This window comes from Portunus trituberculatus, chromosome 42 (assembly GCF_017591435.1).
Source record: "Portunus trituberculatus isolate SZX2019 chromosome 42, ASM1759143v1, whole genome shotgun sequence".
NCBI lineage: Eukaryota > Metazoa > Arthropoda > Malacostraca > Decapoda > Portunidae > Portunus > Portunus trituberculatus.
This window is the reverse complement of record NC_059296.1, coordinates 7394438-7416937: the sequence shown is the minus strand read 5'-3', so window position 1 is coordinate 7416937 and position 22500 is coordinate 7394438. Positions and strand designations below refer to the sequence as shown.

Below are 22500 nucleotides of genomic sequence, written 5' to 3'. Positions count from 1 at the left end.
TATCCCCATGGCAGATCTTGCTTGACGGCACGGCAACTGGAAACCGACACCATCAATCAGACCATCTCACTCTGCAATTATTCACTCGGGCGGTGGTTGGCTTGGCTTGGCTTGGCTCGGCTTGGCTTGGCTTGGCGGCGGCATCGGGGGCGGCAGCGGCGGCGGTGGCGGCGGCGGTGAGGGGATGTAGCGACCAGAGGATTAAATACGAAGCTGCAGACACATGCCAGTTCTCAGACTCCTCCCCGAGCAGTGCCGTCCGGTCCTCACGTTCTCCACACCTGCCAATCTCGTCCCCAGGAGTCTCCGGCGCACGGGCGAAGGAGCGGGCCAAGGCGGACACGCGGGATACGTTCACTGTGATGGATGATGCCGAAAGACGTTGATTTTCCCGCCAAATGGAAATATTGTCGGAACATTCAGACTCAATTTGGCGCGAGACATGCGATGGGGACTTGTGCGACAAAAATCCTACCAGAGTTAAGGGGAAAAAACTTGTTAGCGCGCGGGGGAAAATCTTACACCAGTGTGCACGTTTTACGAAATAAAGGAGAGAATACTGCTGACGGAAGGGAAAATATATATATTGGTGCCATTCAGGTCCCTTTCCTTTACCACACGTTATTCCATGCTAGGCGACACTACAACTAGCACTCAGACGATCAAAACAACGGGGATGTTTTGACGACGCTAAGGCGGTTTGCATCAGACATTGTGGGCGCTGTGGCTGTTTACGTCAGGCTGTAGAAGTGTTCTGAGCCAGGCTGCATGGATTTCGTCATGTCTGAGGAGGTTTTTTTTCCGTCATGTTGGCAGTGGATGTGTTAGCAAGGCCACCATAAAAAGTGTTCCTCACACCTATTAAGAGGCATAAAATACAACTATGAAGGAAGAGAAGGCTGCGGAGAAAGAGAGGAAGAGTGTAAAATGTGTATCATGTGAGAGAGAGAGAGAGAGAGAGAGAGAGAGAGAGAGAGAGAGAGAGAGAGAGAGAGAGAGAGAGAGAGAGAGAGAGTCAGTCAGGCGAGGAACCCTAAGGTGTTACACGACTATTTGAACTCTGATAGGTTAGTTTCTCCCTCTTTTCCCCTCATTCTCACCTCTCCCTGCCTCTCCCCAACTCTTCCTTTTCCCCTTCTCTCCCTCCACCCCCCTGGACTCACTCACTCCTCCATTAGCGGGTACTTACACGGTCTGACGTGCGAAGAGGATCAGACGCAAAATTATTATAAACGTCCCACAAACAGCGACCAATGAAATAAGTTTAGAATGTGTTGCTTAAATTATAGCACAAGGGTTTAGAAGTGTGTGTGTGTGTGTGTGTGTGTGTGTGTGTGTGTGTGTGTGTGTGTGTGTGTGTGTGTGTGTGTGTGTGTGTGTGTGTGTGTGTGTGTGTGTGTGTGTGTGTGTGTGTGTGTGTGTGTGTGTGTGTGTGTGTGTGTGTGTGTGTGTGTGTGTGTGTAAGGAGAACTCACCCTCGCAAATGAAGTAATCCTCTTGCACTTATCCATCGTCGGTGCCGCCGCCTCCTCCTCCTCCTTCTCCATCCTACCACTCTATTCCCTCATAGCTCACTACTGCTGACACTTGGCTACAAGGTTGTGCACACACACACACACACACACACACACACACACACACACACACACACACACACATCTTGTCCATGCACCATTCACAACTCAATACATTCCTACACAATCTTACCCTCACCATCACGTTCATGTTTGCTGTACTTAAAATGCTTCAAGACATGGAGAGAGGAAAAAAAGTTCTAATATAACCCAATATAAACCAAACCACGTAAATAGGAAACAAAAATATGACACCAAATACCCCGAAAAAGTCATCCCATCAACAGCAGCAGCAACAACAACAACAACAACAACAACAACAACAACAACAACAACAACAACAACAACAACAAGAGCAAGCAAAGTCACGGACCGTCAAAGTATTCATCAGCCCGCCGCCAAAGACACGCCACCGTCATTCAATCCTCCTGCCGCAGCCAACACACATTTCCCACACTACGTACAAACATTTTCCCTTGGCCTATGACCAGATTATGACACACGCAGCATTTTATTCTCTACTTCTGGTGAACTCAGAGATGCCTCGCCACCGCTGTAGTGTAGGGGGATGAGGAGGAGGGAAGGAGGGAGGGGAGAGAGGAAGGGGTATGTGGGGGAGTAGGGAGGAAGGAAAGAGGGAGGTGCGTGTGTCCGGCTGCTGCGGCTGGTCGATCAAGGGTGTAGTTGTCAGTCGGACTGGTTACTTCTCTTGGAAGAGGCGCCGGTGTGTGTGTGTGTGTGTGTGTGTGTGTGTGTGTGTGTGTGTGTGTGTGTGTGTGTGTGTGTGTGTGTGTGTGTGTGAGAGAGAGAGAGAGAGAGAGAGAGAGAGAGAGAGAGAGAGAGAGAGAGAGAGAGAGAGCCTTTCATGGGTAAACACCATTAAGGTGGAGCCAGTGGCCTCTAGTGTGCTTGTAATAGACTAATTCATCATGTCGCGGGGTTCTTGTTGGGCGGCGCACGGCATTTGACTGTTAAACTGTACGAGCCCAACTTGCAATATTCCCTCGGCGGGGAAAACGTCCCCCTCCCAGTTTTCTTTCGGTCGGAAGGAAAAATGGCTAATGTTGTACCCGCTTCGGTAATTGGTTCATTAGCCGCCCAAAGAGCCAATCAGTGCTCGCCTTGTGACCGCCCGCGCTCTGTCGTGACTAATAGATGGAACCAATGGGAACTCGCCATCTGTGCAGCAAATAAACAAAGACAAACGATAAGCGAGGTCGGCCGGGCTATTACCACCGAAGCGCAATGTTTATGGCCATACATATATTCCTCAGTTCCTTTGTTTTAATCAAATAAACGATTAGATTGCTACCTCGGCCTGTGGGAAGCGCTGGTGGCCGTGAGCGTTTTCCAATCACACGAGGATTTTATGGGAAGAGCGTGCAAGTGGCAAGAAATGATACCAGCCCCGCGGAAAATGCCTCTCGCTTCCAATATTGCCAGACGTTTTTCGTCGGTTCTCCTTTACCCTCCTTCCTCCAATATTCCGCTGCTGCTCACATCACAATTCTATTTTCCATTTCTAGGAGATGGTTTTTGCTAACATTACAGGATGACCCCAACACCACCACCACCATCACCACCACCACCCTGTTACCCACGACCTCCACCTCCCAACCCCCTTCACTTCCACTTCCTCCTCCACGCCCTCCAGTGTTGTCCATTAAATTCACGGGTTCTTATGGCAAAGGTTTCCAGCAGAGAGGTTTAGCGTGCCTGTAGCCGACCGTTGGCACCACTGGCTCTCGTTTCCCCGCCAAGGGTTGGGAAGAAGCTGGGCAGTTTATGGGCCCTTGTGAGGCGATGGTGCGGTAATAGTTGCTTACTGGCCATTACCGTGTGTGTGAGGGGACCCGCTGCTCACCCCTCACCCCTCAGCCCTTACCTACGTCCCTCATTCTCGCCTCACCTCTTACTCATTCTCTCTCACTCACGCATCATTTCTCATCTATACACATCATCTATTACCCACACTCCCTCATTCCTACCTCATACTTATTTTTCCATACTCCTGTTTATCCTTTTATTTACTCTTCCCCTTATCCCTCCTTCCTTACTCTCACTCTCTTATTATCACCTTACTCTCGATCCTCATTTTTCCTTTACTCTTACGTCATCCCTCATCTTCTCTCCACCCGTGCCTCTAAACCTACATCCCACTCCTCGCCTTGCCTATACACTTGCTCCACCCCTCATCCACTGTCTCCTCTCACTTCCACCTCATCCATCACCTTGCCTCTTCTCTCTCTTCGACATTTACCGATTTCACTTTCCTTCCACCCCTGCTCCACTCCATCATTCGTCTTTACCAAGCCATTAACTCTCATTCATACCTCATCATTCCCTTCATTCCTTCTTTTGGTTCCATTCTTTTTCTATTTTTCTTTACCAGCACTCCTAATGTATAATTCTAGTACAACTGCAGCATAAAAATACAAACTACCAACTTCACCATTATGAGCACCAGAATCAGCACTATCATACCATTATTGCTACAGATAAGCAACACTGAACTTCACACTCATCGTCACCATCTTCGTTGTGCTCATTGTCGTCACTGCCGCAACCAACAGGGCGTCACGATTTTTACAGCATCACACGTGAATATACAGGTCCGTATTTCACTGGTTAGACTGTACATACGCAACTGAACCTCAACACACTGGCACACTTTTATTCTACATACATAAACACACACAAACACAAACACATGCACACACACACACACACACACACAGACAGACACACACACACACACACACACACACACACACACACACACACACACACACGATACTAACGATATGCTAAAATTGCGTCCACTTAGATTGTGTGTGTGTGTGTGTGTGTGTGTGTGTGTGTGTGTGTGTGTGTGTGTGTGTGTGTGTGTGTGTGTGTGTGTGTGTGTGTGTGTGTGTGTGTGTGTGTGCACGCGCGCGTGTGTGACTGCATCCATACACGCGAAAATTTTGTAAGCAATGTTTTCAGAGGCCTGGAAAGTCAGTTATTCCGGTGGGTAGCTTATACCGGCGTGTCAGGCGAGCCGTCCACTGTGTGTGTGTGTGTGTGTGTGTGTGTGTGTGTGTGTGTGTGTGTGTGTGTGTGTGTGTGTGTGTCGCTGACCTGTGCACACTGGGCTGAACGCACGCAAAGGAAGAGTGTAAGAGTGTATTCACTAATGCACAACACACACACACACACACACACACACACACACACACACACACACACACACACACACACACAAACACACACCAGCCACTCCATTTAAACTTGATATTCTGTAAGCGTTGACATGGAGAAGTATTTAGAGAAGCATCGCAAACACGCCAAATATTCGGGAATTCGATGGAGACACAAATGGGCGCATCTTTTGTGAATATATATACATGACATTTCTCTACATTTACAACGCGGGGTAAGGGATTCCAGGAAAGAGTCCACGTGTCTGCTTGTTTACTATGGTTCGGGAGATGCACCGGTATCATTCCTAGCTGAGAAAACAAAGTGTGGTAATGCAAGAATATAAGTTCACGTGTTATAATCAATATTTCTTTCTTCTTGGCGTACAACTCATTAGCTCTTATTATGTGCTGATCTTTTTTTATTTTCATTTACATACCCGCTGTCGTCTACTACTATCATTACTGTATAGAATAATACGACTACATAAAATAAATACAACATATAAAAATCAAAAATCGTCAAATATCACACAAATCAGGCAATAATTACTCAGATCCTTTTGGCAACATAGACTGTGGTTAATGAAGAGCACAACGACGACGACGAGGAGGAGGAGGAGAAGGAGGAGGAGGAGGAGGAGGAGGAGGAGGAGGAAGAAGGGAAACAGTGAAATAAGAGAGATTTCCGTGCGGAGAGTATAGTACATTTTGAAGGAGCATATTCAAGGAAACGTGAAAGAGGAGTAGAGGAAGGAATCTTTGACTAATATAAGGGTGCACAAGGAGGAGGAGGAGGAGGAGGAGGAGGAGGAGGAGGAGGAGGAGGAAGAGGTGGAAGTCCGGACGGAAGGAAGAGGAAGACAACAGATGGTGGGGTGGGGGAGAGGAAGCCCCGACACCCACTCCCATGAAGGATAACCAGTGCTCAGAATGGCTATAGGTCTTCCTTACCCACACACCCACATCTCCCCTCCTCTCACCCACACTCCTATCCACCTAACACCCACACACCTGTCCACCTCTCACCCATACACGTATTCACTATACCCACACACGTATCCATCTCTTATCCACACACTTGTCCACCTCACCAACCTCTATATCCACACTCTCACATATACACGCCACGGCCCTCCTCCTCTTCCCCATACAATCCACATCAACAAGCCACCGCATCCACACCAAGAAAAATCCACATCTTTTATTAGATTTTTGTATCTTATTTGCCCTAGTCTATAATTTCACCAGCCTAACCTAACCTAACTGAATTATCACCAGCAGCACGAATGTAGCAACCTTTACCCTATATACACCCACAGTCCACACCCATTACGAAAACATTCACACCATTCACACTACTTCCCACACTCATTACCTCCGCATCTGCACCCAATTAACACGCCTGCTCCTCATTCACACCACTCGTTCTGCATTGACAACCACCAGTGAAGCCGCCGATCCTATTTACAGTGTACTCTCTTGTTCCAACCCACACGCCTACAGCCACACCCACCATGCTCATATATTAAGACGCCAACAAATCACTCTCATACCATCAGCAGGTGTCCCATGAGGCGGCATCTCCCTCTACTCCCCACCATCGCCCTACCAATCACCCATCTCTTCGCACAGCCAGGAACAGCTGTCTTATGGCCACCGCCCCACCACGTCCTGGCACCACCACCACCACCACCACCACCACCACCACTACCCAGCACCAACACCATCACCTTGAAATGGAGACGTACTCGCCGCCCTCAATTAACCGCGAGACCCTGAGTGCTAATGAACAAGTAATTGGTGTGTGAGGCCGCCCTGGAGACACCCTGAGGAGTCTTTCGTTCAGCCTGGCGAAGTACAAAGGCTCAGGAAAGGCTATCACGCGGCCCTAACGCCTTCCACCCGCCAGGAGACGCTTCATCAGGCAGCCACCGTCACGCAGGACACAGTACGGCATTCAGGGCGTGGCTGCTGGCGTGGCTGACAGGCTGCACGTGTGAAGGATATACGTCGAAGCCAAACCGAAAAGAGAGTGAAGGAAAATGGAATGTGGAGTGAGAGCAGGGTGTGGGTATAGAGGCCATGTGCGAGACGCCATGTTGCCTGACGGAGCGGGAGTTATGATCCGGGTATGCACTCCAGGGGGCGCAATTAACACTTTATTACATCTTATTATAACATCTTAATGCCTCACCAGCCGCTACTCAGCCGCCGCGCCGATGTGTCTCGTTACTCATGGTGCCTCCCGCCTCGCACCTCAATACTGAAGATGATATTACTGTATGATTCATTGCCACTCTATTCCTGGTGAAATTAAGATTCGAGAGAGAGAGAGAGAGAGAGAGAGAGAGAGAGAGAGAGAGAGAGAGAGAGAGAGAGAGAGAGAGAGAGAGAGAGAGAGAGAGAGAGAGAGAGAGAGAGAGAGAGAGAGAGAGAGAGAGAGAGAGAGAGAGAGAGAGAGAGAGAGAGAGAGAGAGAGAGAATAATATACTCATTTTATATATCTACTGGAACTCAAGCTCTGGTGAGGAGGACGTGAGGACTTAACCACCCCCTAACAAGTACATGAGGCTGTCCCAGGTGTGTCATCTTCATTACTTAACGCAAGTCCCAAAAAAATATGACAATGTTTTATAGATTTCAAACTGCCCTTAATTGTTTGTTCACCATTTTCTTATTTCATAGGAAGATTCAAACTAACTCGTGAGAAATGGACACTTAATCAACACTGCTGCTTCTTCTTCGTCTTTCCTTCTTTTTTCTCTTCCCCCTCCTCCTCCTCCTCCTCCTCCTCTCCTCCCGTCCCTCCAAGGGAAAGTACGCTTACTCAATGGAGTGAACGGAGCTGGGGCCTGATTGACAGCTGCCTCCCTTGAAAGCGCCAGGCAAGGCTGCCGCACCACCCCTCCGACATCCACACTGTGACTCCACCCACACGCACATTCACCACACTACATAACCGTCAAGCACCTACATAGTCCCCCACAAACAAGAGTAGACGTAGATTACAACTTTTTTCTATCCTCTAAAATTCCATTTGGTTTTTCAATACCACATGGTGCCTTTCCTTTTCCGGCCGGCTTCGGCTGGTGGGATGGGTGGGTGGGGAGGAGCCTTCTGCTTTCCTGTCCTGTCTCTCACACTGTGTAGTTAGTATAGAATAGTTAACCAAGCAGCCTAATAAGGACCCCAGTGTCTGTTGTTGCTTGGTCTTTCCTTTGTATTCCTTTGTATTCCTTCTTCTTCTTCTTCTTCTTCTTCTTCTTCTTCTTCTTCTTCTTCTTCTTCTTCTTCTTCTTCTTCTCCTCCTCCTCCTCCTCCTCCTCCTCCTCCTCCTCCTCCTCCTCCTCCTCCTCCTCCTCCTCCTCCTCCTCTAGCTCCTCTTCCTCTTCTTCTTCTTCCTCCTCCTCCTCCTCCCACCGTTCCTATATCAACCTTCTTTCTTTTAAATTACTCTTCCATGAACATATACCATTTCTCTCTCTCTCTCTCTCTCTCTCTCTCTCTCTCTCTCTCTCTCTCTCTCTCTCTCTCTCTCTCTCTCTCTACCACCCATCCCCCTCCCTTGACCTCATTCTCACTCCTTGAACACCCAACTACCCCATCACCCCCCCTGTTATACTTGCCCCTGTTAAAATTTCAAGGTGTAACATGTATACTGTATAGCTCAAGACACCCTAGTAAGCCCACACCAGCCACGCAAGACTATACTTTACGAGGGTTACTGCCACTTTGTCTTCCCCGGATCCTCCTTTCGTCGGCGTTTATTGTAATCCTATCCCATCTCCCCGCCAAGACACATCAAAGCCACTCCCGTACTTTTGCTATAATCGCTTTCGTAGTTTAAAGTTTTTTGTTTTACACTGCTACGTACATTACATACATGCTGACATATTATAGTGGCATACTGATGGGGGTTTGTCCGTAGTTAGTCTGTGGTTTGTTCTTCTGCATGAGTGAAAATAAAGAAAAAACTGGTTATAATAATCTTAATCCGCGTATGAATTATTATTATTATTATTATTATTATTATTATTATTATTATTATTCATTCTCACTTTGTCATCTTTAGTCTGATATTGGCTCTGTTGTTCCTCATATTTGCAGAAAACGCCAAGAGGTCTTTTTATTTTTTTCATAGAATCTTGTTATCTATTTGTCTTTCATATTTGCATTCCTTGTCTTGCATTTGTTCCTCAGTAATACAAAGATGCCGTAATGAAGGCTACAGAATACAAGGCCTCGGAGATACAATACACAGACAAAGCCAACCATGCAGCGCTGCGCCTCCTCGCTTCTCTCAGCGCTGCACAAGCCACCAGGTAAAGGTATACTTGGTGATGTGTTTCCATTTCGTAACCCTAAAGGCCGGGCCCGTGCCTCCCCATCCCTCCTCACCACCATTCCCCCCGCCACCCAACACGTGCGGATGACACAGCGGGCAAATGAGGGGTGAGGAAGGAGGGAGAGAGGGAGGCTGCGCCATACAGAGGAGAGAGGAAGGGGCGGCAGGAGGGGGGGTACACACAATTACAGCATCAATTCATTAAGCACTTACCGGCAGTTAGGGAGAGGTAATGGCCAGAGCCCCACACCAGAATTTGTAGCGATGATGGATGACCGCCGCTAACAATTGGAGAGGGGGCGGGGGCTGCGCCTGGTCCATTCCCAGCCTTCTGAGGGAGATGAAATAAAAGGCATCATGAAGTATTTGCTTGGGAAGAAAATATCATATTGTAAAAGGCTAATCGGGAAACATTATTATTGAATACCGATTAGAGTGGACCAGCAGCTACCTGCAAAAGAACCAATGGGCGGGGCTCTTGCAAGACGGTGGGCGGGACCTGGAAGGGGCGGGCGTTCATTGGGTGAGCGGCAGCAATATCGTTTACAGAGGGGCGGCGGCTTGCAAGCGGTTGGATGGCAGTGTGGCTCATTACTGATACTTCTGAATATTATTGTTTCCATTACCCATGACTGCCGCTTCTGGCCAATAAGCGAGAGCTGGATCAGGAGATAATAGCGGGAATAGGAATAACAGTGGAGAAGGATGTAAGCCATCAACAGAATGACGGACCGCCTTGCTATCGCCCTCCTCACCACTTGGTCTTCCCAGGCTGCGGCTGCTGCTGCTGCTGCATGTGAATGACCTCTCCAAGAGCCTCATCAAACGTTGTGTGCTCCGCGTTATCGCAATAAGCAACTCACTATAACGCTGATTGCACATATGTTACCTGGCCATCATTCGTATATTAGGCAAAGGAGGGGCGGTTTCCGTGTGCCGATTTGCTTCGCCTTGCGTCCCCTCGTCTTTCCCCTCACTGTCCCCTTCAAAACCAAATTCTCATTTCCTGCTCAGCCAATAGAGCAGCTCAGGCTCCGTGACGTCACTCCCGGACTCCTCCCCCACCAGGCGATCAGGCGGTACCGAGGACCGTGTTTACTTTGTTAATTGTTTGATGCCGATTCAAGAAGGCAAAGAGGCGATTGCAAGCAACAGTTTATCAATGATACATTTTATTCTTCTCGAAAATGAATTTATACGATCGTAGCGATGTCCAAACTGGTGATGCTGCTGGCAACCCGAGACAGCCGCGGCCCCGCCCCCGGCCCACCTGAGCACGTGCTGGCCGGGGTCACGTGAAGACCACACCGTCCAGCCACCTGCCCACCACCACACCTCTGCCCGCCACCACACCCACTGCCCCGTCACACCCAGCTCACTTTCCGCCGCTGGACTCAGTGTGTGAGGCACGTGTGAACCAGTGTGTGAACAGTGATGCAGTGCGGAGAGTGACTCGCTATTAACTGTGACCAAAAGACCACCACCTAGACTGACACCGATCAGCTAACGTTCATCCTTCATGGGTGACCACAACACATCCACCACGCTCACACCCAAGGCGGAGCCTCGCTCAGCTTCCGCCAGCCCACGCCTCGAACTCAAGATGGAGGCCGCCGAGGAGGACGGCAAGGCACGGCCAACAGAGCTCGAGACACCCACCCGCGAGGAACCAAAATCCACATCCACGCCTACGCCTACTCCCACGCCCACGCCACTGGATCTGAGTCATCGTGAGACTGACAAGGTGGCCAGCAAACAGAGGCGTTCTGCCGGAGTGACATTGTTTCCAGGACTGACCATCACTCCTGGCCGAGGGCGGGGGGAGGACGCGCCCCTTACACCTTCACCGACGCCCTCTCCGCCAGAGCAATCTTTTCCAAGATTCCACTTCGGGCGAGGGGGAGCTGCTCCGACAGCTGCCACAACACACCTTCCCAAAACAACCACGTCCACCTCATCCGCTACCAACAGTTCGCCATCGTCGCCGACGCTGCAGCGAACACAGGGCCGCTCACATGACGGTGACGGCGTGGGCGTGGAGTCATGGTGGTACCCCGGACTGGTGGGAGCCGAGCTGTTTCGTGGCCTGCCTGACCTGCAGCTGCCCTTTCCCGGTTTGCCTGCCTTCCGTGAGTATTACTACCACTTACCGCCTCATAAACTCCTGGTGAAAATTGCCTAGCTGGATGCTTGATGCTGGGGAGCCGCGTGAACTGGGGATAGGGAACACAACGGGAGGAATTGGTCATCTTCCCCTGACAAACTGTGCGGCGCTGACTCCATTACCGCCATGACTAGCCGCCGGTCCATCCCGTGAGGCCCCATCGCCTTTACTACCGCAAGGTCTGCCTCATTATCACACGAAGGCCGCCGGGCCACCCTCACCCCACTGTGAAAATCATCGCTAATGAAAATTTCATAAAATTTCGTTCTTGATACGCGTTAAATAATAATAATAATAATAATAATAATAATAATAATAATAATAATAATAATAAAAATAATAATAATAATGATGATGCGTGGCAAGAAATACATAACTAACACCCACGCCGGAACATTTATCTAATGCTGATATTGATGTTGTTGCTGTTGTTATGATAATGATAGGGATGACGTTGATGACTCCTATTACTACTACTACTACTACTACTACTACTACTACTACTACCACCACTACTACTACTACTACTACTACTACTACTACTACTACTACATAACAATAATAAAAATAGTAATAAAAATGTTAATAATGACAATAATTAATAATAATAGTATTAGAATAATAATAATAAAATTATTAATATTATTAATATTATTATTACTTATTATTACTATAATTATTATCATTATTATTATTATTATTATTATTATTATTATCATGATCACTATCGTCGTCATCGTCATTATAACAACCTCAAGAACACTAACGTGACACAAACAAATGTCCTGGCGTGAGTGTGAGTGTGAGTTATGCTCCCCGTCCGCCACATTGCCATGCTCTGCCACACAATGCTCCGCTCGTTTGTCAGCGAATGACTGGCCAGCAGCTTCACTCATGTGGCGGCGGTGGTGTGGCACGGTGGCGGGACCGCAGACCTGCCTCGGCCCCGCAGCGCACCGCCTCACGGCCTTGGAAACGATCCCTCTCCCAGCGAGCAAACACCTCCAGCCCGGCGGGTGTTAATTACTGTCGGTGGGAGCAGCAGCAGCAGGAGATGGAGGAGCGGGAGGGGTAGTACATGGTCTGGGGTGCTCAAGAATGCTGCTACTGCCTCGACAGATTGTTGCTGCTGCCGTTATTACCGCTTTTGCCATTACTATAATTGCCTCAGCTAATTTCATTACCTCCCTATTAGTAACGGCAATTCTTGTCAGCACAGTGCTGATGCAATACCTCTTGAAGACTGCCTGTGCTGATATTACGTAAACTATGACAGATATTACTAAACGTATAGCCAAAGCTTTACACTGAAGAGCAGCGATTACTTTATCATTACTGTTACTATACTAATCATTACCATTATTATAATTATCAATCCCTGTCATCAATTATCATGATTAGCATTAATGTAGTTATTATTACTATTATTATTATTATTATTATCATTATTATTATTATTATTATTATTATTATTATCATAATTATCAGTATTATTATTATTATTATTATTATTATTATTATTATTATTATTATTATAATCATTGCTATTATCACTATTTTCAATATTACTACAGTATTACCAGTATCATCATCATTATCAATACTACTAATATGTACAGCAGCAAGAGCAGCAGCAGCAGCAGCAGTAGTAGTAGTAGTAGTAGTAGTAGTAGTAGTAGTAGTAGTAGTAGTAGTAGTAGTAGTAGTAGTAATAATAATAATAATAATAATAATAATAATAATAATAATAATAATAATAATAATAATAACAACAAATGATGGCCACAAACTCTCGCTGCCCCGCCGCGTCGCCCAGCACTCCGCCGCCCTCCCGCCGCCCGCTGCCCGCCCTCCGCCGCGCACCAATAATAATTGAAATCTTCCTCCAATATCCGGCCCCTAATGTACTTCTTATAATTAAACACCGAGGTGCGAGAGAGAGAGAGAGAGAGAGAGAGAGAGAGAGAGAGAGAGAGAGAGAGAGAGAGAGAGAGAGGTATTTAAACAGGAATTCTCACACTAAACTCAAATAACACACAAAGTTATAGCAGCATCAGAGTAAACAGCACGCCGTCCTATGCATAACAGAGTATCAGGAAGAGATCTAATGAATTATGTACTGAGTGTGTGAATAAATGCCCAGCTCCGTGGAAAAAAATGAGTTATGTAATGTGAGAAGAGATTTATCGAGATAGAAGTGAACATTCGTTATTGTCATTATTTAGTAGTAGTAGTAGTAGTAGTAGTAGCAGTAGTAGTAGTAGTAGTAGTAGTAGTAGTAGTAGTAGTAGCAGTAGTAGTAGTAGTAGTAGTAGTAGTAGTAGTAGTAGTAGTAGTAGTAGTAGTAGTAGTAGTAGTAGTAGTAGTAGTAGTAGTAGTAGTAGTAGTAGTAGTAGTAGTAGTAGTAGTAGTAGTTGTTGTTGTTGTTGTTGTTTTAAAGTTGTTATTGTTAATGCTGCTATCATTTTCACCATCAATTATCATTTCACTACTTTAATACGAGCACACACACACACACACACACACACACACACACACACACACACACACACACACACACACACACACACACACACCAAACCCAAACTACCAAACCCAAGCCAGAATGACACAACAAAGACAAACCTAATGGGATGGTCATGCGCCACGGCAGACCTCACCATCACACCGGCACATCCTGGTCACCGATGGCATACGTACACACTCTTCCCTATACTACCAATGAGAGGGAAAGAGAAAGACAGAGAAGGGGGAGGAGGTGGCGGCTGGGAGTGATTGATTGATGGGATTTAAGGCGCCATAACAATAGGGTCGCTTGGGGAGGGGCGTTGGTATAGCACACTGGAATTGGAGGGAGGATAACAGTTAAAGAGTAGAGATAAATTAAAAAGGAAAAAGTTGAATAAGTAAATGTAAGGAAAATTATGACAGGTGAGAACTGGATAGATAAAGAAAGGAATAAGACGGAGGGATGGTAAGGGTATAGAGAAAGAAAGTATAGTGATGTACGGGAGGAAGGAAGGAAGGAAGGAAGGAAGGAAGGAAGGAAGGAAGGAAGGAAGGAAGGAAGGAAGGAAGGAAGAGAGAGAGAGAGAGAGAGAGAGAGAGAGAGAGAGAGAGAGAGAGAGAGAGAGAGAGAGAGAGAGAGAGAGAGAGAGAGACAAAAGGTTACCAGGTCAAGAAAAGACAGAGACAAAAGAATCAGAAGGAAGACGGTGAAAGGAAAGGCAATGAGGAAGTGAAGTGACAAACTGGACACGGGTCGGAGTCAACCACTTCCGGATCATAACAGAACGCGCATCACTCTGCTATTGGTAATTGGCTGCCCAGGTGAGACATAGGCGTTACCTTTATATATACTTAGCGAGGACTTAAATTCTCTCTCTCTCTCTCTCTCTCTCTCTCTCTCTCTCTCTCTCTGTGTGTGTGGAAGGGCAGTATTGTGGCGCTTTACTCAGGTGTGTGGTGATAATGGGAGGGACACGTGCTTCCCTTCCCTTCACTCCCCACACCCCTTCATCTCCTCCCGTACCTTCCCTCCCGTCCTCCTCCTCGTCCTCCTCGTCCTCGTCCTCGTCCTCCTCCTCCTCCTCCTCCTCCTCTCCGTCTGTCCCTCTGTCAATGTGTACTTTCCCATCTCATAAGCCACCCTATCGACTTTCCCCCATCATCTATCTACCAATCATCCTCTTCCTTCTTTCATCATCTCCGTCATCATTATCATCGTTATCGTTATCGTTGTTCATTGTGCTTTGATAGTTGTACTTGATATTTTTGTTTAAGTCTCTCTCTCTCTCTCTCTCTCTCTCTCTCTCTCTCTCTCTCTCTCTCTCTCTCATTCATCCCCACGTAAACTCACTATAAAGCCTTAAAATACATCAAGGTACCTCATTTTGGGAGAGACATCCTCCTCGTCGTCACTTCATCTAGTCACTCCGCCATCCAATATTGAACCTAATCATGCAATTCACCCGATCTTTGTTCATCCATCTAGCTTATCTCCCAACTCACTTCAGGCTATCTGTATACGCCGCGGGATGAATATAGTCGTGCAAAAAAAAAAAAAATACGAAAGTGACAGTTCTCATAATTTTGGATAATCCTTTTTTTTTACCTCTCTCTCTCTCTCTCTCTCTCTCTCTCTCTCTCTCTCTCTCTCTCTCTCTCTCTCTCTCTCTCTCTCTCTCTCTTTATGAAATGGTAGTACTAATATTCATTTAGTGTTTTCTTTACGCAGACTTTTTTCTCACTCGCCTCTTAACCCCTTCAATACTAGGACACATTTTTACCTTGAGATTTGTGTACGAATAGACCATTTTATTTACACTAGGAAAGGTCTATGAAGTCAGAAGATTAATAACCACAGTCTTCACTATTTTAATCCCCACATGAGTTTCTGAAGTATAAAATCACCAAATAGTAAGCAGAATGAATATGGAAACGCGTCATGGTACTCAAGGGGTTAAATACTATTTAGAAACATCTTTTCCTATACACAACCCTCTAATTTGACAGCCCCTATTGTATAGCTTTGGGTAAGTGAGTGAGTGGTGATGAAACACAGGAAGATAGCTGTCGGAACCTTACGGATATAAAATTAACTTCTTTTATTTCATGTCACCACCACGATTCCTCTCACATTTATTCACAATCAACTAACTTTACAAACACATATTGTCTTAGGTTCTCACTATCTCACAACTCATCACGCAGACTCCAGTGCCATTTACGCATATTTTATCTTTTATAGTCACCAAAATGTACAGAACACAAATGGCACATAAAAATACACTGCCTTATAATCGTCTAAACTCTACAAATTCAATATCATTTTCGCACACCCTCCTCTTCCTCTCATAGTATATTACCAGTGGCATCCACACTTCCCCACACCGTCCCGCACAGTGCGTACAAATTATCCCCTCGTTCTTGATAATTCCGAGTGTTTATTTCGCCTCAAATTTCCATCATCACATAAGCACGTCTTTCCCTGCTCACCTGCTGTCCAAGCCCCACACGGCACACAGGTAACGCTTACTGCCCCATCATCCATAATCCAGGAATTGTATTTTCAGTCACTGCAGTATTTTATTTCTACTTTTAGCATCTGGCGAAAGTTATCAGAATTATTTAAAAGATGTTTTGATCCTTCTAGTCATAGAGCAACGAGTCTGTTATGGTCAGGTGTTAAACTTTCACGAGAAACAGACTGACTATCCCTGTGGCCTTTGAGAGTAGTTCTTACAATGTTACAATAGTCCAAACCGTTTTAAGATACAGGACATGTACGTACTCATATTCCCTATCACTGTTTCCTAATAACTGTCTGTTATTCGCACGGTGTTTACTTCCTCCCAGTATTGTATTCATACCGCACGACCATGTATCACTTAGCTCATACGGATCTATCTCATCATTATATTCCTTCATACAACTTCGACATTCGTATCAGCCGATCATTTAACATTTCCCCAAGTCAATCATTTCTGAATTACGACGCTCTTTTCCCTCATATCCTCTACTCTTCTTTACGCTGGTACGCCTCAACATCAACAACAATAACACTACATACATACCATACCACCAACAGACGAACAATACGCAAATCAGGTATAAGTATACAGTATATGAATTAAACTTGCATCCTATATAGTCACAGTGAATAACCATCGCAGAATAAACACACACACACACACACACACACACACACACACACACACACACACACACACACTGAGAACGTCAACATGTGTGAAGTATTGATGACGCCTTTGATGATGCGGCCCCGTGATGTGTCCTTTATCCATTCCTTCTCTCCTGGTTCCCTTCCTCCCTTCCCAGCCTCCCCACCGCCACACCAGATCCCTCCTCCCTTCCTCCCCCCCATCCCTCCATCTCCCCCTCGTCTCCCGCAGCCACACACATAATTGCTCACCTAATACAACGTGTTTAACCGATTATTACTCATTTGTTGCGGCTGGGGAAGGAAAGGGAGGAGAGAGAGAGAGAGAGAGAGAGAGAGAGAGAGAGAGAGAGAGAGAGAGAGAGAGAGAGAGAGAGAGAGAGAGAGAGAGAGAGAGAGAGAGAGAGAGAGAGAGAGAGAGAGAGAGAGAGAGAGAGAGAAATTACTGAGAATGTTACACAAATAGACATTTACAAATTCATATGCCTAATTTTCTAACAGGATACACACTTGTAATTACATACATAAATACAGTATATTCATTCATACATACACACATATATATACATACATACATACATACATACATACATACATACATACATACATACATACATCTCAGCGCTGTAAATGCCGGGTAATAAAAATTCATATAATAGCCTTTATCACGTAGCGCCTCTTCACTGTACTTGACAATATTGCATATCTCAATAGTATATGTCAGAAGGTTTCCCCGTGTTGACATTACAATACATCTATCGAATATTAGAGTGGAGTGAGCTTATGATCTGCATGACCGATGAACATGCTGAACACCTCGCTGACGCAGACTTCAAAATGATGGGAATAAATAACTTGTAGCACCATTCATGAGGCAAATATCAACACTTGTTTGGCGAGAAGATTCTTCTTCGTGAATATCATCGTCTGGTGAGAAACTAAGTCTTCACCGTGTATACCTGAACGTGTGTGTGTGTGTGTGTGTGTGTGTGTGTGTGTGTGTGTGTGTGTGTGTGTGTGTGTGTGTGTGTGTGTGTGTGTGTGTGTGTGTGTGTGTGTGTGTTTAAGGAAGAGTTAAGTTTAAGTAACCCACGTGTGTCTGTGTTGGCAGTAGCGCGGCGGCGGCGGCGAGACAACCGCCAGCGGCGGCAGAGGACCACCTTCACCTCCGAGCAGACCCTGCGGCTGGAGATGGAGTACCACCGCAACGAGTACATCTCCAGGTACGCACACACACACACACACACACACACACACACACACACACACACACACACACACACACACACATTTATCGTTGTTCCATATTTCCTTATTTTCTTGTGTTATGCTCATGTGCACTAAAGACTACCATACAGCCACCACCACCACCACCACCACAACTCACAACAACAACAGTCCTATGCAGTAACACCACCTCTCCTCCCTCCATGGCGCTTTCCCAGACCGAGGAGATTCGAGCTTGCTGAGTCACTGGACCTCACGGAGACGCAGATCAAAATATGGTTCCAGAATCGCCGAGCCAAGGATAAGCGCATCGAGAAGGCACACATGGACCAGCAGTACAGGTAACGTGCCTCCTGTTGTATGTTACTGTGTTAAGGGTGATGGGTAGGGGTGGTAGGAGAGAGTAGCATTATGTGAAGAGGGTATGTGTGGGTATAGGTATTGCGGAGTGGTGACTGACAAGACGGTGTGCAACAATGTGTAATCTCTTTTGAACAATTTTTCTGTTTTTACTCTTGTTAACACTCAGAGGGTCGTAGAAATGTATAGTTTCCATTGACATTAGGAAAGAAAGAAAGAATGGGGGTTTATTCTATATTTTATAGGTCACGGAACTATTCAAGAGAGTAGTACTTATGTCTATAAAAGTTAACTTCTTCAATACTGGAACACATTTTTACATTGGAATTTGTTTACGATTAGACCATTTGATTGACACTAGGAAGGGTCTATGGAGGTCAGAAGATTAATGGCCGGAGTCTTCACTATTTTAATCTCCCACATAAGTTTCTAGAGCTCTATAAAATAACTAAATAGAAAGCAGAAATAATATGGAAACGCGTCATGGTACTCAACGGGCTAAACCTGATTATGAGGGGTGAGGGGAAAGAGACAGTTGGAAGTGATTGTGGTAAAAAAAGAGAGAGAGAGAGAGAGAGAGAGAGAGAGAGAGAGAGAGAGAGAGAGAGAGAGAGAGAGAGAGAGAGAGAGAGAGAGAGAGAGAGAGAGAGAGAGAGAGAGAGAGAGAGAGAGAGAGAGAGAGAGAGAGAGAGAGAGAGAGAGAGAGAGAGAGAGAGAGAGAGTTGATTATGGTGAAAAAAGTCAATGATGATTATGGTAAAAAGAAAAAAAAGAAAGAAAAGGAATGTTGGAGGTGATGATAAAAAAAAAAGGGAGTTAGAGATGATTGTAAAAAAAAAAAAAAAGGAAGCTAGAGGTGATTATAATAAGAAAAAAAAAGTTTAGCAGTGATCGAGTTAAGCAGTGTTACATTAAGAGACAGATAGACAAGTACAGGCTAAAACCAAGGAAGCTAACAAGGCCCAAAGACAGCCACCCGTCACACCATACATGCAGCATTCAAGCCCCGTGCAGCCTTACCTACACCATAGAGTATACGCGGAAAACACTGCTAACTAGTAGAGGGGAGCGCGCTTTGAGGAGATAAATCACGAATGCGTTATCTTACTACAATCGTCCATTTCATCGTGACAGTGAACACCGCGCTTCATTCCCACCCCTGCACCCTACTTCCAACCCTTCACCCTATCCCCACCCTGCCGCCCCCACGCCTCGGAATCAGAGGACATGGGTAAATGAGAGGAAGAAGAGTCACCTGTCGCTATCTACTCCTAGGGCTGCCGTGCGTCCCGTCTGCCTCCCTTCCTTCCTTCCTCCTTCCTTCCTTCCTTCCCTCCCTCCCTCTCCGGAACTTGAAAGTTCCTGCCCATTAAAAGGAAAATCGGTATTGGGTTTCCTGCAGTTCATTATACTTTTTTCAAGTAATTCACAGTCACCTGGCGGATGGTCTGAATACAACCTGAGACCGAGCAGTGTTAAGGGAGGAAAGAAACTGATACTAACAGATGGGGGAAGTATTACATTGAACTGCCGACAAGATTGATGAGGCACAGAGCTGATTCACTCACTAATCTTAAGGACAGGATGATGAGTTACGGAAGAGGATAACAGAGCGAACTTGGATATACATTAATGACGAATTGGCGGGAAAATTCCATACGACGAGGAGGATGAAATACTGTGAACTTACACATGTACTACGGTATAAACTACTAAATAAGCCACTGAAAACAAAAAAATTAAGCTTCAACGTAACATCACCGAGGCTCGAATGGAAATACACAAACACACGTAATTCACAGCAACTCTTTACTTTCGTTCATCCATAAGTAATTTCATTTTGTCACATAGTACCTTCTTGCTTACTGGTTAATTCTTGCGTGTAATCAGAGACCTTCACCCCCTCCACCCTCTCCTCTCCTTTCCTGTTCCCCCGCCCCCCACTAGCTCATTCTCCGCATCCTCCCCTTCCCCCCATCCCGACTCTCACTGTCCGTTCATTCTGTAATCTTCAAACCTTTAATCTGATCACACAACATCTGTCCGTTCGCCACCTTTCATAGACCCTCCTCCTCCTCCTCCTCCTCCTCCTCCTCCTCCTCCTCCTCCTCCTCCTCCTCCTCTTCCTCTTCCTCTTCCTCTTCCTCCTCCTCCTCCTCCTCCTCCTCCTCCCTCTGAAAAGCCTCTTCCTTTCTTCATCTTCCCCTCCTCTGCTCCGTCTACACACCTCCTCCTCCTCCTCCTCCTCCTCCTCCTCCTCCTCCTCTTCCACCTCTCTTATCACCTTACAAGTACATGATCTTCACCACCACCATGCACCACCACTACCACCACCCTCCTATTTCATTAGACGTTCTCTCTCACACACCATAATATACCAACATGTACAGTACTACTACAATGCACACGTCCCAGTTCCTCTTCCTCTTACCCATCATCCTCTTCTACTCCACTTAGCATATTACCTACCACTTTCTCTTACACACACACACACACACACATACACACGCACACACAGATAATATCACACCTCCTCCTCCTCCTCCTCCTTGTTCTCCCCCTCAGTGAAGCCCCTTAAGTTCCGTTTAATCCAGATAGACTTAGAGCGCCGAGCAAGTGACGAGACTCCATAACAAGGGTTGTCTCAAAGGGAAGGAGGAAAGGGAGGGTAAGGGAGAGGAGAGGAGCTGGGAAGGGGAAGGGAAACGGAGAAGGGAGCAAGGTACTGAAAAGGGACGCCTGAAGGAAACGCGGGAACGAATGAAGTGAGCGGGAGAAATTGTGGAGAAAACAGAAAAAGGGAGAGCAAGGAGCAGAGAGGTGGATGTTGGGGTGTGAGTGGAGGTGATATGGTGGCCTGGGAAGTGGATGGATCGCTGGTGGTTGTATAGAAGGAATTAAATGAGAGGGAATGATGAATGCTGACACACACACACACACAGGAAGGAAGGAGGCGCGGTGCGTTGGTGTGGGATGGGGGATGGACAGCCAGGGAGGGGGTGGGGAGACGGGGCGACACCTGAGCCAGCCTGCCTTCATCACAGATTTGCTCGTTGCCAATCGTTGCTCACTAAGGCGATACAATCTTGTGAAGCGTTGAGTAATCTTCCGCTCATTTGTGTTTACATGCTTAGCCAGTGCGGCCTCTCATTTGGAATATTCTTCAAAGCTTACATTAATGATCAATCAGATTCTCATTTGATTTTCCTACTACGGTACATAATCTTACATGGACTACATAAACACCTCGAAATGCTGCAATGAATAGATCAAATAATCAAAGTAAATTAAGCGTCGCATCACCCACGAAGAATTAATACAACATTATAATTCATCACGAACATGAGAGAACACAAGGAAACACAAAGGATGCACAAAAAACTGCAGCAGCTCGCCCTTACGCCATTGTTTAAGATAAGCTACGCTAGTAACACATGTAGGATAGCAAAGACGAAGGTTCATCTATAGAACATTTCTACAATTACTTCAGTGTTTGCAATCGGTGTCAAACTTGTATGATATGCATGTAGTACGCGAGTTTAACTATTTTTTAAGCATCACATCCACATCGTCCCCACACACTAAATATATACATGGAGCAATACACTCATATCAACAATGGTCTCTTTTTTTTCTGCTTAAGTGAGGTTTGAAAATTTCAACACAATATTTACTCATTTCCTTACTTGTAAATCTAATTATCTAACTTTTCAGTCCTTACCAGTAGTTAAGAGTCGCAATACTACAATCACTCCATAACGGCACCAAGGATGTGTACGTTGCCGCTATATCAGTAATTCCTCCACAATAATCAAATCCGGTTGTCTTCCTTCATTTATTAGCGTTTGCTCCTCATCCACACTAAAGATATCTTCACAAAAGTGTACCACCACCATTAATTCACCATACACCCGTACCTTATTATTATTATTATTTTTTTTTTTTTGTATCAAAAGTTTACA

General features: G+C 46.0%; 1 protein-coding gene across 1 annotated transcript in view; it reads left to right on the top strand.

Annotated features, from left to right (window-relative positions):
- The first annotated feature begins 10429 nt into the window (after window positions 1-10429).
- LOC123517571 (homeobox protein rough-like) overlaps window positions 10430-22500 on the top strand; it is a 23970-nt gene continuing 11899 nt past the window's right edge. Inside the window, exons 1-3 of the mRNA XM_045277804.1 lie at window positions 10430-11233; window positions 18063-18174; window positions 18397-18519. Of these exons, the coding sequence (XP_045133739.1) occupies window positions 10624-11233; window positions 18063-18174; window positions 18397-18519 (845 nt within the window). The 5' untranslated portion in view covers window positions 10430-10623. The remainder of the gene's footprint in view (window positions 11234-18062; window positions 18175-18396; window positions 18520-22500) is intronic.